Source organism: Cavia porcellus, unplaced genomic scaffold, assembly GCF_034190915.1.
Source record: "Cavia porcellus strain 051 isolate PalLab524CR breed Dunkin Hartley unplaced genomic scaffold, mCavPor4.1 scaffold_16, whole genome shotgun sequence".
Classification (NCBI taxonomy): Eukaryota; Metazoa; Chordata; class Mammalia; order Rodentia; family Caviidae; genus Cavia; species Cavia porcellus.
The window spans coordinates 52,685,924-52,702,160 of NW_026947499.1; the positions used below are offsets into that span (position 1 = coordinate 52,685,924).

The 16,237-nt window shown below is 38.9% G+C and overlaps 1 protein-coding gene across 1 annotated transcript in view; it reads left to right on the forward strand.

Moving 5' to 3' along the window:
- The window catches only part of Lcmt1 (leucine carboxyl methyltransferase 1), a 62,865-nt gene that overhangs the window by 7,908 nt on the left and 38,720 nt on the right, over positions 1-16,237 (forward strand). The window contains exons 2-3 of the mRNA XM_003478208.5: positions 14,895-14,986; positions 15,820-15,941. Of these exons, the coding sequence (XP_003478256.1) occupies positions 14,895-14,986; positions 15,820-15,941 (214 nt within the window). The remainder of the gene's footprint in view (positions 1-14,894; positions 14,987-15,819; positions 15,942-16,237) is intronic.

Genomic DNA, 16,237 nt, shown 5'->3' on the forward strand with positions numbered 1-16,237 from the left:
AATAGTAAGTATTTCCTCCACACAGACACTTAATGCTGTAATGTGAGCTGGGCCCTGTGGCTCACTCCTCTTAACTCTAGCACTCTAGGAGGCGGAGACAGGAGGATTGGAAATTTTAGCCCACCCTGGACAACTTAGTGATTTAGCAAGATCCCGCATCAAAGTAAAAAAATGAAAAGGCCTGGAGATGTAACTCAGGCAAAGGTTATATCCCTAGTACCACAAGGGAAAGTTAAAAAAAAAGTAGACTTCAGTGGTCTAATATGAATAATTGACAGATATTTTACATAGCTCTGCCTCATTTTTAATGGCCACAATGTTCTACAGTGTAGTTGTGCTTTGACCAATCTTCTGTTGTCCATATTTAAATATTTCTAGGTTTGTTAATAAAATTATCCTGAGCATTTTTCCACATGTTTTTGAGCAGACCTATGAAAGACATTTTTGAAATCATCCTGGAAAGAATTGTATCAGTTGCCATTCCCACCCACATTAAATGAGATGCATATTACTGCATATTCTGTCTCTGAAATTCTTTATCAATTGATGGTGGAAAATAATATCTTTATAATTTGTAATATGTCTTATTTGTAATTTATAAGGCTGTAATTTATAGGCTGTTTCTTTTTTTTTTTTTCTTTTTCCTTTGGTCCAGTGTTATTAGATTGAACCCAGGGCTTTCACACTGAGCTACATCACCACCAGCACCCGCCCCCCCCACTGTACCAGGAATCAAACCCATGACTTTGCACTTGCCAGGCAGGCTTTGTGCCAGTGGGCTATATCCCCCGCCCTCCCAATCCTTTTGTTTTCTTCTTTTTCTAAATTTATTTTGTGACAGGGTCTTGCTAAGCCGTTAAGTTGCCCTGGCCGGGCTCGAACTTGTAGTCCTCCTGGGTCAGCCTCTTAGTGTGCTGGGATTATAGGTGTGCACCACCATGTTCTACTGGGTGTTTCATTTTTAATCTGCTCACTATCATTGGTTTTTGTATGAACCCTTTTTCCATATTATTTCCTATTCGGTTGTCTTTTTTTTTGTTTGGTGGTCTTTTGTTTGCTAGTTGCTTTGTTTTGTTGTGTACTTCTGGGAATTTGTGCATGCTAGGCAAGTGCTACCCCTGAAGTGTATCTTCAGTTCTGCCTATTTGTACTTTTAGTTTTGATTTATAAGAACTTGCAGTATCAGAAATTATAATTTTTATCCATATGCGTTGCAGCTTTTTTTTTTTTTTTTTTTTTTTTTTGTCTTTTTCCTTTTTATCGGTACCAGGGATCGAACTCACGACTGCCTGCTTGCAAGGCAGGCGCTTATGCCGCTGAGCTAAATCCCCAGCCCCATTGTTGCATCTTTTTAAAAATATTTCATGGTATTTTTTCCTTTACATCTGTTTTATTAGTGTACATTGGTTATACAAATTACTGGGTTTCATTTTGGCAGGCTCATACATACACATACCGTACTTTAGTTGTTTTCACCCCATGCCTTCCTTGCCCTACCCGCCCCCAGTTTCATACTTGTGTGTAGGGTGGGAGGTTCCAGTGTGATATTTGACTGTTTCCATTCACACTCCTCTTCTGCTGCTTATTCTTTTCTTGTCTAATACTAGTCTCCCTTCTACTTTCTTATCTATTTGGATTCTACATGTTAGGGAGAACATGTGATATTTGTTTTTCTGAGTCTAGTTTATTTCACTCAACATGATGATCTTCAAATCATTTGCTTTTAGATGACAAAATTTCATTGTTCTTCATGCCTGAATAATACTCCGTTTTCTATATACACTACATTTTCTTTGTCCATTCATGTGTGAGTCATACTACAATAAAATGAGTATGCAGCTGTCCGTAGAGTATGCTGACTTTCGTTCTTTTGGGCGTAGACTGAGGAATGATGAAGCTGGGTCAAATGGTACCTCTCTTTTGAGTTTTTTGAGGAACCTCCATGCTGATTTCCACTAGGCAGTGTTGAAGCTCCGTATCCCCTCCTCATAGGATTTGTGGGGTTTTTTTTGTATTCTCAGTGAAAACCGTTTCTGAGTGGGTTAAGATAGAATTTCAATATTGTTTTGATTTTGTGTTTCCCCAGTGGCTAAAGATGTTGTACACTTTTATACATTTATCTCCCCTATATAATTCTGTTGAAAAGGGTCTGTAAAGTTGGTCCATTTATTGATTGATTATGTGGCGATTTGTGTTTTGAGTCCTTTATATATTCTAGATATTAATCCTCTCTTGGAAGAGTAGCTGGCCAAGGCTTCCTTTCGCTCTGTAGGCTGTCCCTTGTCCTGTCGGATGTCGAGCAGCTTTTTAATTTAACGCAGTACCATTTGTTGATGGTGTTGTTTCCTGTGCTATTGGGAGTCCTGTTGAACATGTCTGTTCCTGTGCTTATAGCTTTAAGTGTTTTCTCTTGGCAGTATCAAAGTTTTAGATTTTTATATTTAGGAATTCTCCTAGTCCATTTGTATAGCTACACTTCAGGAAACAGGGAAAGAAGGGGTTACTAGCACATGATGTGTGTCTCAAAACTGTCCCTTTTCATCAGGAAAGCAGCATCTTTTCAGGAGTTCCTGCTGCATGTTCCTCTTACTTGCTGAGACTGCTCTGGGGAGATGAGGTTTCTTACAGGCATTTGCCTCAAACAAAATTGAAGTTTTCTTAGTGTCTGAGTTACTTTCGCTCCAAGGCAGGGTAGCAAGACAGAGAGGCATGACAGAGGAGAAACAGTTAATGGTGTATCACAGGCTCAGGGTGGCAGGCAGCAGTAGCCTTTTCCTTTTATCCCATCCAGACTGTCAGCCTCTTGGATGTACCACCCAGAACTATGCCAATTACAATGTACACATCCTTAATCCCAGTATCAGATGCCCTAGATTCAGCCACCTCCAAAAAGTCTCACCTCTGAGCACATGAGGCTTTGGCACAAGCCGTAACATTAAGCAAGAAGGATTGAGTGGAAATTGTGTCCCTAAATGTGTCCCTCCAAATTCATGTGTGGGAAGCACATTAATTTCCAGTGCAACAGCATTCTGCGTGGGACCTTTGGGTGCTTTTTTTTTAGGTCATCAGGACTCTGGCACACAAGTGGATTAATGCCACTATAAAAAGGGATATTGGACTAGGAGTGGTGATGCATAGGTACTTGTCACTCCCAAGACTCTGGGAGGCTGAGGCAGGAGGATTGCAAGTTCCAATCCTCTGGTATCAGTCCCAAGTACTACAAAATACAAATGTTGGGAGTGAGTTTTGTTTTTTCACTTAGTCTTCCCTCTTCTGCATCTGAGGATGCAGCAAGAAGGCCCACACCACATACCAAACCTTGATCTTGGCCATGCCTTCAAGAACTCTGAGAAAATAATTTTTATTTTGAGTATGGGGGAATTGAACTCAAGGTTGTCATCCTGACATTACTAGCCATTTTTAGTTTCTAATGTTTATTTTTTTAATTTTGAAATTGGGTCTTGCTACTAAGTTGCTGAGGCTGAGCTTTTGTGATTCTTCTTCAGCCTCCTAGAGCGCTAGAATAACAGTTATATTTCCATAGTGCCCATACATGGCTAAATTCCTATTCTTTAAGTTACGCAGTGTTAGATATTTTGTTAAAGCAGCACCAGAGACACAGACATACTATGACAGAAGGAGAACCTGAAATGTCTGCCACATCTTGGTCTCTTATTTTCTTTTAGCATTTCAGCAGATATTAAGACAGAGACAGAGATAGAGAGACAGAGACCAAAACAGAGACAGAGAAAGAGATGCACTGAGCCAGAGACAGGAGGAGGAGGAGGAGGGAGAGGAAGAGAAGGGAGAGGAGGAAGGAGCAAAATGGAACGGGAGATGGCAGAGAAACGGAGCTAATTTACACAGAATGAAATGCTCAAATCTTCATGGTTCATTTTATGTATATCTGTGTACCACTACCAAAACAGAAGTATCCCTGAAACTGTAGGAAGTCTTTTTAAGTCTCCTCTACCAACCTACCATTTTTTAACTTAAATTTTTTTTAAAAATATATTTATTGGGACATATTTGTGGTACATAATGGGGTTGTTTTTTTTTTTTTTTTTAACTTTGGTTACCATAGATTATGTTTGCCGAGTGTTAAATATCATATAAATGGAATCATGCAGTCCATACTCTTTTGTCTCTTTCCTTAACACATTCTTTTAGGTTTATCTATGTTGTGTTTGTTAAAGGTAAAAGCAGATAATAAAGTGGTATGAAAACATTTTAATTGTTTCAGTTTAATTAATTGCAAGTGATAACTCTCGCAGTTCAGTCTAATTCAGTCCATCGTGACTACACTGAACTTTGATTTGAATAGAGGTGATCGGGTGGTTTAGCAGAGAAGAGGAAGTCGGGAGGTGACCAGGGGCTCAGTGGGGAGGGAAGCAGAAAAACTTGACAAGAAGTGGACAGGCAGGGTTGGTTCACAGGTTCCCACCTGTGTTTCCTAACTGGCACTAGTGGAAGCTGGGCTCCTATTCTCCGTCAGATGTTGGCTAAAACAAATTCTTTTAAGCCTTGAGTTTTCTCAGGCGGGGAATGGGGTCACCCCGGGGATGTGGCCTTGAGCTGTTGGTAACAGTGTCAGTGTTTGAGTCTCTGTAAGCTAAGGTTGAGGTCTAGTGGAGAAAAGGGTCAGGGGAGCCTGGCTACAGTTCAGTCAAGGAGGAAATCTTTATCAGTTTGAAATTGTTTACTCCTTTTTCCTTTTTATGATTTGTTGTCACCTGTTGATGGCCATTTGTATTGTATCCAGGCTGAGTCATAGGCTGTGGTGAACATTCTTAAATAAGCCTCCCCTCTTCCCCCCATTCTATCTTTTCTAGGAGTGGAGTTGCTTAGTCATGGACTGGGTTGAAATACTTAAATACTAATTTGCAGAGTGGTTTATCAATTCACACTTCCCACCAACAGTGTGTCAAAACTCCCTCGCAGCTCAGTATCCTTGTTAATATGTGGTATTGTTAGGTGTAGAGTAGCATCTCTTTATGCTGTTACATTGTATTTCCCTGATGACTGTTGAGGTTAATCACTTTTTCACATACTTACTGGCCATTCCTACATCATACTGTTCAAGAGTTGTTGATTTGTTGGAATTCATTATATATTCTAGATTGGAACTCTTTATCAGACAAATGTATGTGTGTGTGTATATATGAAAATAAAAGTTTAGAATACGATTTATAGTAGCATAAACAAAGTAGGAATAAATCTAAGAAGGACATGAAACTCCTTTACGCAGATTATAAAATATGGCCGAGAGAGGTTAAAGACTTGAATGGAAGATAAGCTTTTTCAGTCATCAAAGATATATTAAAATTTCTGTTCTCTCCAAATGATTGTGTAGAGTCAGTGCAGTTCTCATCAAAATCCTGTTCATCTTGTTTTAAAGAAATGGGCAAGTTCACTCTAAAATGCATATTGAAACACACAGCATCTGGACTAACGCTTTTCAGTCTTCAGTTTACTGTAAAGCTTACAATAATCAAAAAGGTGTGATGTATAAACAAATAGGTCAACGAAACAGTAGAGAACTCAGAAATAAACTTACAAAAAGTACTATCTGTTTTTGTTTTTGCTTAAAAAGAGTTAATCATCCAAAGGAAGGACAATGTTTTTAACCTAGTAATTCTGGATCATTTGGACGTTCACATGGGAGAAAAATGAAGCTTAACCCTTACTCATTCTGTGAATAGGGCATTTTAGGTCATATTAATCCATGTAAAATAACTAAAAGTTATGTGGAGACCAAAGACAAATTCACTAGTTTTTGGGCGGGAGTCATACTGTAGTCAGGGAGTCTTCCTAGGTGGCGAAGCCAGGAGAGGCTGGCAAGTGTCTTGAAAAAGGCAATAAATACAAGAGCATGTTGCCCTTAGGATTTTACTTCCTTCTTTCTATTTATAAACCAAAAAATGAAACCATCGGGAAGTAGAAACTAAAGATGACACTTGAAAGAAGTATAAGAACAGCATTAAAGTTGATGATAGTACAAGATCTTAAAGACCACAAGCAATATGCAGTTAAAATTGCAATCTTGAAATTTTAATGCCAAGAAGAGTCAGTTAATTTTTTGTTTTGTTTTTTGGGGACAAGGTCTTGCTGAATAGTTCAAGCTGGCCTTGAACTCACTGTGTAGTCCAGGCTGGCGATCTAACTCCAGGGCAATCCTCCTCCCTTCCTCAGCCTACTAAATGCTGAAATTATACGCGTTTGTCACCATACCCAGCTAGTCAGTTGAGTTTTGTAATCACATACACATGTATATACACAGACACACACAGAATTACACAACACACACGCATGCAGATGCCATTTAAGCAACCCTCAGTGATTAGGGGAACAAGTGAGGATATGAACATTCTAAATTCAGGTGGGTAAACGTGTTTAAAAAGTAATAGAATTTGGCTCTTTACATTAATCAAATGGGTTCCACCGCTGGAGGTAGCTACCTTGCTTTCTGCCTGTAAAGCAACCCATCCTAGGGTGCTCCAGTTGTGCTGGGTTCCTATTTATCAGACGTTTATAGAGACATGCCAGGCAGACAGCAAGCTCTGTGACTGTCCAGGAAAATACAAGAGACACCATCGGGAATCTTAGAGAGAAGGGAGAATCCCTTTTCCTTGAAGCCTGTTGGAGAGTTCACTCCTCAGAGAAGGACCCGTTGTTCTGACACTCATGCATATAGGATGCAAATAGGGTGCCCTCGGTAAATGCTTCTTGAATGAATAGGTAATTGGTTTTTCTCAGTGAGAGGAATGTGAGATGATTTCAGGCAGTGCGGTTATGTTACATTTTAGTAGGCAAGTATTTATTACAGCGTTGCATTAGAAGAAAGTACCAGGGAGCATGTCAGCCTGAGTACTAAAGGAAACAAACAAAAAGTGATTTAAGGTTTTACTAAACTGAATGGATGATAGATGAATGTCTAGAAATGGGAAGTAGTAATGGATTGAATGGGAAAATGTTTTAAGATCTTTCCAAATCTGAGAGGTTTAATTATTTGAATCAGTATGTATGAATTTATTTATTTTTATACTAGGGATTGAACCCATGACCTTCACACTGAGCTATATCCTGAGACATTTTATTTTTATTTTGTGGTATGGAGATTTTATTTTTTGGCTTTTTCTTGAGACAGAGTCTTGCAAACTTGTTAAATTGCCCAGGGTCAGCTTGAACTTGCAATCCTTCTGCCTCAGCCTCTCAGAGTTCTGGGGTTATAGGTATGTGCCACCTTGCCTGGCTTGAATTTGGGTTTTAAACTTGAAGTCGGATTAGACTTAAAGGGATGTTGCCTGTGTTTTGTCAGTAGAGAAGTGCAGGGGAAATTGACAGGCAAACCAGATGCTCAGTATCATAGAAGTTGCAGAGGTAATTGCTACTGATGATGCTTTGAGCGCTTGGCAGTCTCATGCACGCGTATATATAGTTTTGAGCAAAATTGGAAACATCTCATGCATATAATTATTTTACTACTTTGTTCACCTCAGTATTAATTTCATGTTCTGGTCTTTCTCATCTTGGTTGTTTCCTCAGGCCTGACTCCTGAAGTAGGCACCCAGTAATTGTGTGTGCAGGCTGGGTATACCTGTTCCCACAGTGCCTTGCAGCAAGACTGCCAGCTGGTTTCTGGTGTTGCTGGTTCTCACTGTGTAATTCAGGGTGTTCTTTTTTTTTTTAAATTTTGAAGAGAATAGACCGAAATGAGAGAAAAAACAAAATGGAGTCAGTCAAAACAAAAGGATGGACATAGTAGATGACTTAAAATGAAAATACAAAGTGATCAACAATGGTTACCATGTCTCTTGTTATCGTCAATAGAATTGCTCATATCATCAGGCATAATAAAATTGAACATAACAGTACAGAACAAAATCAATAAAAGCAAAACATGAGAAACATTATAGGACTTCAAAAGAAGATAATAGTCAAACTAGAATGGCTATCATAGTGAATCTTATTGTCTTCAAAGTAGTTGCCTATACCCTCAGACTTGATACTATCAAACAAAACAGATTCAAATAAAATCAATCAAAACAAGACAGTGGAAGCAATACAGAGTTTCAAATTAAGTTACTAGGAAATCAAAACTGGTTACCATAGTATATCCTGCTGTTTTTGGAATAGCTGTCCATGCCATCAAATCTAGTACAAGTAGCCAAACTGGAACAGAATATAACCAAACTAAATGGAGCATAAAAACAATACGGGTTTCAAATCATGATACAAGATTAACAATGTTCACTGCCTTCCCTTTTTAGACAGTTCCTCCCCTTTCACTTTTCCAGGATGCATTGTACATTTTGTATCCCATTAACTCCTTTAGTTTTTAGATTAGGGAGGCAAACTAGCTACTTACCTAAGTGGTTCTGAACGTTTTTACCCCTGAGCTTGGTCTCAAGTTGTATCTATTTACCTACAAGAGCCTCAAGGTTTTCCTTCCTTATAGCTGAGTAGTTCTCCATTGTATAAAGTATTATGTTTTTCCAACCAATCTGCAGCTATTGAGCTCCCCCCACTTTTTTCTGCTTCTCTGTCACATAGAGCATTATTTTCTCATCTTTAACTTTCAATCTATAAACCCTCTTTCAAGTTAATTGTATTTCTTTTTTTGTTTTTAGGGATCAAACTCAGGACTGCACACTTGCGAGAGCAGGTGCTTATGCCACTAAGCTAAATCCCCAGCCTCTAATTATATTTCTTATATAGAGCATCTTGATGGACCTATCTCCTGATCCACTCTGCCTGTGTTTCTTTTTAGTATGTCGAGGCCATCTATGTTAGTGATCATGGCCAGCCTTCTCTGCCTCGTGTCTGCCATGCTATCTTTCTGCCACTGGTTGTCTATTTTTCCCCTTCAGTCCACTGTCTGCCCCGTTCAGTGAGCTCCCTCTGCCACTGTTCTTGAAATCCTGGTGTTCTTTTTTCTTTCTTTCTAGAATGTCCTTCAGTATTTTTTGTAGGGTTGGATTGGTGGTCACAAACTCCCCCAGATCCTCTTTGTCATGGAAACATCTTGTTTCTCCATTAATTTTGAGAGAGAGTTTTTCAGGGTAGATCAATCCGAGTTGGAGGTTATTTTCTTTCAGGGCCTGGAATACTTCACTCCAAATTCTTCTTGGTTTGATGGTTTGTGTTGAGAAATCTGTCATGATTCTGATGAGTTTTCCTGTATAGATGATCTGTTTATTTTCTCTGACATCTTTTGATATTCTGTTCTTTTTTTTTTTTTTTTTTGTCTTTTTCATTTTTATCGGTACCAGGGATCGAACTCACGACCGCCTGCTTGCAAGGCAGGTGCTTATGCCGCTGAGCTAAATCCCCAGCCCCTAATATTCTGTTCTTGTGTTGAATTTCTGGAATCTTGATATTATATGTCTGGGTGTAGATCTATTTTGGTTATAGCTAGCTGGAGTTCTGTATGCCTCATATATTGAATATCATTTCCTTTTCCTATGCTTGGGGAGTTTTCTTTAATTATTTCTGTAAATAGCCTTTGTATTTCATTTGTGTTTACCCTTGCTTCTTCACTCACATTTTTTATTTTTAAGTTATAGTTCCTCTTGTCATCTTTTAGCCTTTGTATTGTTACTTCCTGGTTCCTTGTTATTTTTAAGAGATCTTCCATTTCTCAATCGCAAGTTGCAAACCTGTCTTCAAGGTTTGATGATCTATCTTTAGTTTCTTTCAAGCAGTTTTTCCAGCTTTCAATGGTGTTTTTAATTTCCTGGTAATCTCTTTGAATCTGTTTCATGTATTCTAAATTTTTTTTATATTCTTCATCGAAGGTGTGTAGTTCCTGATCTCTTTTGACCATTTTTTTTCTTCTGGAAGCTTAAGGGTGTTTTCTTACTAACATGTTAATTTATGAGAGTTTTTATATTGCAAGCATATGAATACTTTATTTTTTAAAGTGCTGGAGATTGAACCCAGGAGTGCTCTACCATTGAGCTATATCCCCAGCCCTTGTCTCTTTTTATTTGAGACAGGTTCTCAATTAGTAAGTTGCCAGATCAAACTTGTGATCTTCTGCCTCAGCCTCCCAGAGTGCTGGAGTTGCAGGTGTGTGCCATCATGTCCAGTTTATCGACACCTTCTGATGAGACTAGGAAGGAGCCAGTGTTAAAACTTAAACAGTGAAGGGCAGCAGCTTGGAAGAAAATGTCTTTAAGAGGTGCCACACCCACAGCAACCTTGGTGCCACACATGTGGATACTGTGTAGTTGCTGACTAATCTTGAAAGTGAAAACTTAACCAACTTATTTCACTGTCCTTTTCATTCTATGTGTGTACAGAGAGATATGATCATTGTTAAAACAAGTTCAAAAGAGCTTTTAAGTAGTCATAAAATGAAAAGACCTAGATGATAAGTAACTGACAGTTGTTTTAATTGTCACTGGTTTTTTTTCTTTCTTGGTGGCACCATCTTATAATTGATGTTTTAAGGGTCATAGGGTTAGTGCAGGAAATTTAAAAAATATAGATAAATAAAGTTAGCACCAGGTAATCATTGTTTTGTTATTGATTGCCTATTCTCTGCAGAGTGTAAACACAAATGTATTTATTGTTTTTTATATATATATATATATATATATATATATATATGTATATATATGTATGTACAAGGAGTGATCAGACTATATGGTGAATGTTTACATTTTTGAAAATTTATTACAGTAAAAGGCACATTGTCGTTAATCCCCATGAAATATGTCCTTCACTCTGATCCTTTTAACCCATTGCTTTTCCTCTTTCTGAAGCAGTTCTGGTAGTTCTTTTTAATGAGTGTCTTTACGAAGTCTGATCAGAAATACAGTGAATGCTGTGCCAGCTGCCATCCAGCAGAAAGGCAGGCTCATAAGAACATGATGATGTGTCTCATCTACCTTATCCACCGGTTCTGGCACCATGCAACATTCTGGTTCTTCCCCAAATCAAAGTGACCGTGAAAGATCAGTAATTTGAATTGGTTCAGGACATCGAGGTGGCCATGAAAGCACATGAAAGATACAACAGAAGACTTTAGAACTGCTTCGTAAAGTGTCAAGATCGATGGGATAAGTGTGTTCAAAGTGAAAAGGTTTATTTTGCAGGGGATCGATGGCAACATGTATTTTACTGTAATTTTAAAAATGTAAACAGCAGAGAGGCCTCAGTGAACGGGGCAGACAATGGAATGAGGGAATAAGGTGGACAAATTATAGCAGAAAAGTGGAGTAGCAGACATGAGGCAGAGAAGGTAAGCTAGTCTTTAGTAGAGACAGCTCTGAAACTATATTAAAAAAAAAAAAAAGCAGAGGTCATTGCTAATGGTGTATAACGATTTAAAAGACACAGTAGTCCTAGTGCCATATTTAGATTGAATTAAATTTGTTCTGGTCTGTCCACTCATGTCAGATTTGAGGACACAGACCTCTAGAACCAAAAATAGCAGGTTATACCATGGTAACTATCCTTACTTTCCTATTGACTTAAGCTGAAATCCTGTATTACTTACATTGTCTTACTATGACTGATCTTAATTGTATCTGAATCATAAGACTATTGGTTGGCCTTGACTGATCCTATTTGAAATTGGTATGTGTGTTAGAATCAACCCTAAAAGTAGAGGAAACTACTCTGAGCATGACAAGATGTAAAGGATATCCATGCTGGTATGAATCAGTAACAGCTCTCAAATACTACAATGCAGTCAAAGATAAGTTTTTATAAAAATAGGTGATAGTATGTTTAACTATAATAAGCCAGTGTTGTGGACAAATCTATTGAAAATAACAAGAGAAAACATAGTAGCTACGGAAGATCATTTATATTATAGTTTTATATGTCTTATCCATTGCATGTTTTTCTAGGAAATTGTTTCGCTGTCTTGTTATGACTTGGTTTTCCCTATAATACAAAGAGGATAGGAACAAATACTCTGAGGAAGAGACCTGAAAAACCCGAGGCTTATTTTGTAGCATTATAATATAAATTCTAGCAATCTATTGTTTGCTGATTAGAATGACATTGGACTGGTTTCTTCAGCTCAACTTCAGCATATGCAGAGATGGGGACGGCTATCACAGAGAGAATGAGAGATGCGATGGTAGTTGCTATTGTCTTCCCTAATTTGGAACTTGAGGACCTAAAAAGACTTCATCATCCTGTAATGATTTGATTAGTTCTATAATATGCAATAAGTATATAAAGTGGGTGAAGTTAGGGACAACTATTTGTAAGAAGCTAGAGACAGTTAGATAAGGAAGATCTCCAGTGGACTTGCTTTGAAATCTGTATTTCTTTAAATTGTCTTTTATTTTTTTTTTAAATGTTCTGTTCTGATTTGATATGGTTAACCTTACCCTCTTTGAGATGTAAAACAAATAGGTGGGACTGATAATCATATTACGGAGCTTTTGTTCGATCATAGAGCAGAATGGTTTGTAGGGTCACTTTTTTGAATGTCATTCTAAATACTTTAATTCTATAACCTGAACAGCCATTTCGAAGATGACAATTTGTAACTTATCAACCGGCAATTTCTTACCTTTTGTTTGTCTGTAATTTAGTATTATTTCTACCCTTTTTTTTTTAAATCTCCATGTATTTTTTTTTTCGTTTCCTTTTCTTTAAATAAAAAAAAAATGTAAACAGTTACATCTCATATGTTGATGGTTTTTCTTTTTTCTCTTAACACCGTCTCTTGAACACTTTGCCATGTCTGTTGTCTACTTTTTATTTTAAATGATAAGTTAGTATTTCATTGTATGAATACACTGTAATTTGGTTGATCTCCGATGTCTGGCCTATGCATCCTGAAATGTGATACATCTCCCTTCAGAACTTGTGGCACTGCTGCCAGGCAACCTTCCCTTCCGTACTCTTTCCAGCACTATGTCTCCAGTCCTTATGTCTTGATTGCTTGCTTGAACACTGGGGAACTGCAGTTACTGACCCCACAGACCCGATGTCCTTCCCTCTGTGCTCCTGTTGGAATCATTCTTGCCTCAACTGTAAGACAAGGCATTTGCCACTAGATGGCGCTAGAAGATGCCTTTGAAAGTGTTTAGCTGCCTGCTTCAGGAAAAAGGCTCATTTTTCATTGTATGCAGACCTTTACCACACACTAGAAACAAAGCTGGCATGAAACTGCCTTAAACCTCACCATGTGTGGCACATGCTGACATGTTCTGATTTATTCTGTTATCTTTTGTGTTTTAAAAAACTCAGGGTTGCACACTTTTTGATGTTACACTGCAGTTCACAATTCATTGTTTGAAAAGCTTTCAGATAACTAAGCATGTTCTGTTATTAACATATGAGTGTTCTGTTGTCCTTTCAGCAGTCAGGGCTTTCATAGCAAATCCTGTTTCATTGTTTCAATTATTTCTCTGTTGAGTTGCTTCATCAAATAGCCAAACCCACGTGGTCCCTCATGAAGGTCTGTGTACATACATAGATGAGAGACTGCCAGAAAAAAGTTTGTATGCAGTTTAGTGCTGACTATATAGATAATGTATATACCTGTATATGTGTATTTACATATATTTTTTTTTTCCTTGAAGGTAGGGTCTCACTATAGTGCAGGCTGGCCTTGAACTCACATCGATCCTTCTGCCTCAGCCTCCTGAGTGCTGCGATTACAGGTGTGCACCACCACACCCAGCTCTTCAGTGCTGACTGTAGCAATAAAAGATGTAGCTGAGTAAGGTGGCTCATGCCTATAATCCCTTTACTTTGGGAGGCTGAGGCAGGAGGATCACAAATTCTAGCTGACCCTGGGTAACGTGGTGACTTTGTGAGACCCTCTCTCAAAATAAACATTAGTGCTATTCTGTAGCTCAGTGTGAAGGCCCTATATTCAATCTCCATCACCAAAAAGAAAGGAATCCAGCTGGGAGATGTAACATACCCTGCCTCTTACATTGCAGCTTTGTTATCCAGTGACATGGAAATGGAGGTAGGACTCAGGTATCAGTTGGGGTGCTTTCGCCTGAGCAAGGCTGTCGACATGGTAAAGACACGTGTTGTCTCATAATCTGTACTTTAAGAAGTAGAGTAGTCTACAGGTGTGGGTCTTCTCGTAGTCCCTAGAAGGTATTCAGTGGTAGCCACGGTGTCCGATCCCAGGCACAGAACACTGGGCAGTTACTTCTTTGCAGAGTAGACGTGGGTAGAAATCATGTAGGCTGTTCTTGATGTTTTTCAAGTTGTAGTTGTTTCACTTGTTCCTGTTTTCCTCGCTAAGATCTCTAAGGAAGGATAATGATTGGCTTTGGGAGAAATATTTAAGTATCAGTTAGTGGTATTTGTCAGTATTCTGGGTCATTCTTGGCACAGAATGTTTGGTTTAGCAATTTCCTGACTAGGTCTAGCCAGTGACTTTGCTGAGTAAACAGATGGTTACAGATCTTCTCTAAGAAGTGTGAGGTGATTAGCTACTGGGGAGCTGAGAATAGAATTAGCAATTTGAAGAGAGGTGAGAAAGGGTCTCTGTGGGAAATGCGGTGGGCAGTGGATGTGAATAGAAAGGTGGGTGCATCTGTGGAAACGTGCAACAGAACAAGGGGTAGTGGTGTGTGCCTTCCCGCAGCACTCTGGGAGGCTGGGGTAGGAGGACTGCAAGTCTGGACTGCGAGTCCAGCCTGGGGAACTTAGTGAGACCTTGTCTCAAAAAAGAGGTGAGGGATATAGTTCATGGTGAAGGGCCTGGGTTCAATTCCCAGCCGCCCCTCTCAACCCCTACTAAAGTGGAACACAGTACTGCACGTGCATTTATTGTACTGGCCTCTTAATTACATGATTTTTCCTCTGGATTTTTCGACCTGATTCCTGCGACCTTGGCAGTGAAGATGGTGCCTGAAACTAATCTGTGCTTCTCTGCCGGCTTTTTCATCTTTCAGGTATGCAGTAAGCATTGGCTACTGGCACGATCCCTACATTGAGCACCTTGTGAGATTGTCTAAAGAGAGGAAGGCCCCTGAAATTAACAGAGGCAAGTATTCCCCAATGTCTCTGTCACAGGAAAGGCCTCAGATGTAAGGGATTCTTTTTTAAAGGGAGCTCCAGTGTCCACTCTTTGAGCAAAATATGAATAGTCTTATTTCTTATTTACCAGCATGATGTAGTATGAAACTTTTTACTCTATTAATATGATGCATGAAAAATGATATAGTATTAAAACTTTATTGTATAATCCTCTTATTTGTAAGTGAAGTTGAATGTCATTTTCCTATGTTCAAAACTCACTTAAGGCCAGGCATGGTGGCACATGCCCATAATCCCAGCATTTGGGAGGCTGAGGCAAGAGGATTGCCAAGAGTTTAAGTGCAGCCTGTGCTAATTAGTGAGTTCAAGGATGGTCTGAACTACATAGGGAGATCCTGTCTCAGGAACTAGCTTCTCCCCAAGAGAAAAACAAAGCCTCACTTACGTCTTTTATTGTAAACTGTTCATATGAAGTATTATACTGTTAACGTGATTGAGTACTTTTTATCTAGGAAGTCCAAGGATTTGAGGCAGAAGCATGACATCCTCATTCCCACTGAGAGACTGACTGGAGGACCGTGGTTCTCTTGTCTGCAGGGAATCTTGGCCCCTAAAGTAGAGTCCCTTGGCTAGGTTCTGAAAGAAATGCAAAGAAATTTTAAAAGCAATGGGTCTTGAGATAAGAGCATCCTCTTTTACTTTGCATTCTTTCCTGTGGTCTTTTTAGAGATTTTCTAACAGATATTGTAGAGGTGGGGACACCGTTTAGTGCCTAGTGTTGGTGTGGTAGGTTTTGTGAGGATCGCTGAGTGATGGCTTGTTTCTCTGACCCTCTTTAAGGATATTTTGCTCGTGTCCAGGGTGTCAGCCAACTTACAAAAGCTTTCCTCCGGAAGACAGAATGTCATTGTCAGATTCTCAACCTTGGGGCTGGGATGGATACTATCTTCTGGAATTTAAAGGTAAGTTAACATTTCTCTCTCACCTCTCCAATTAATTCTGCTTAATTTTTAAAAGATGTTTACCTGGCTCAAAAATTTTAAAGTACACTGACATCCTGTCTCCTACTGCTGTCCTCACTGCCTAGAGGTGAGACTAAAAACTCCTGCAGGTGTTTTTAGCTCACTTGGATCCTTGTAAGATTAGGTTGTTCTTAAGTGGTGGTGTTATAAGTAGAATTATTTATAGTATTTTTTTTTTTTTTGTCTTTTTCATTTTTATCGGTACCGGGAATCGAACTCACGACCGCCTGCTTGCA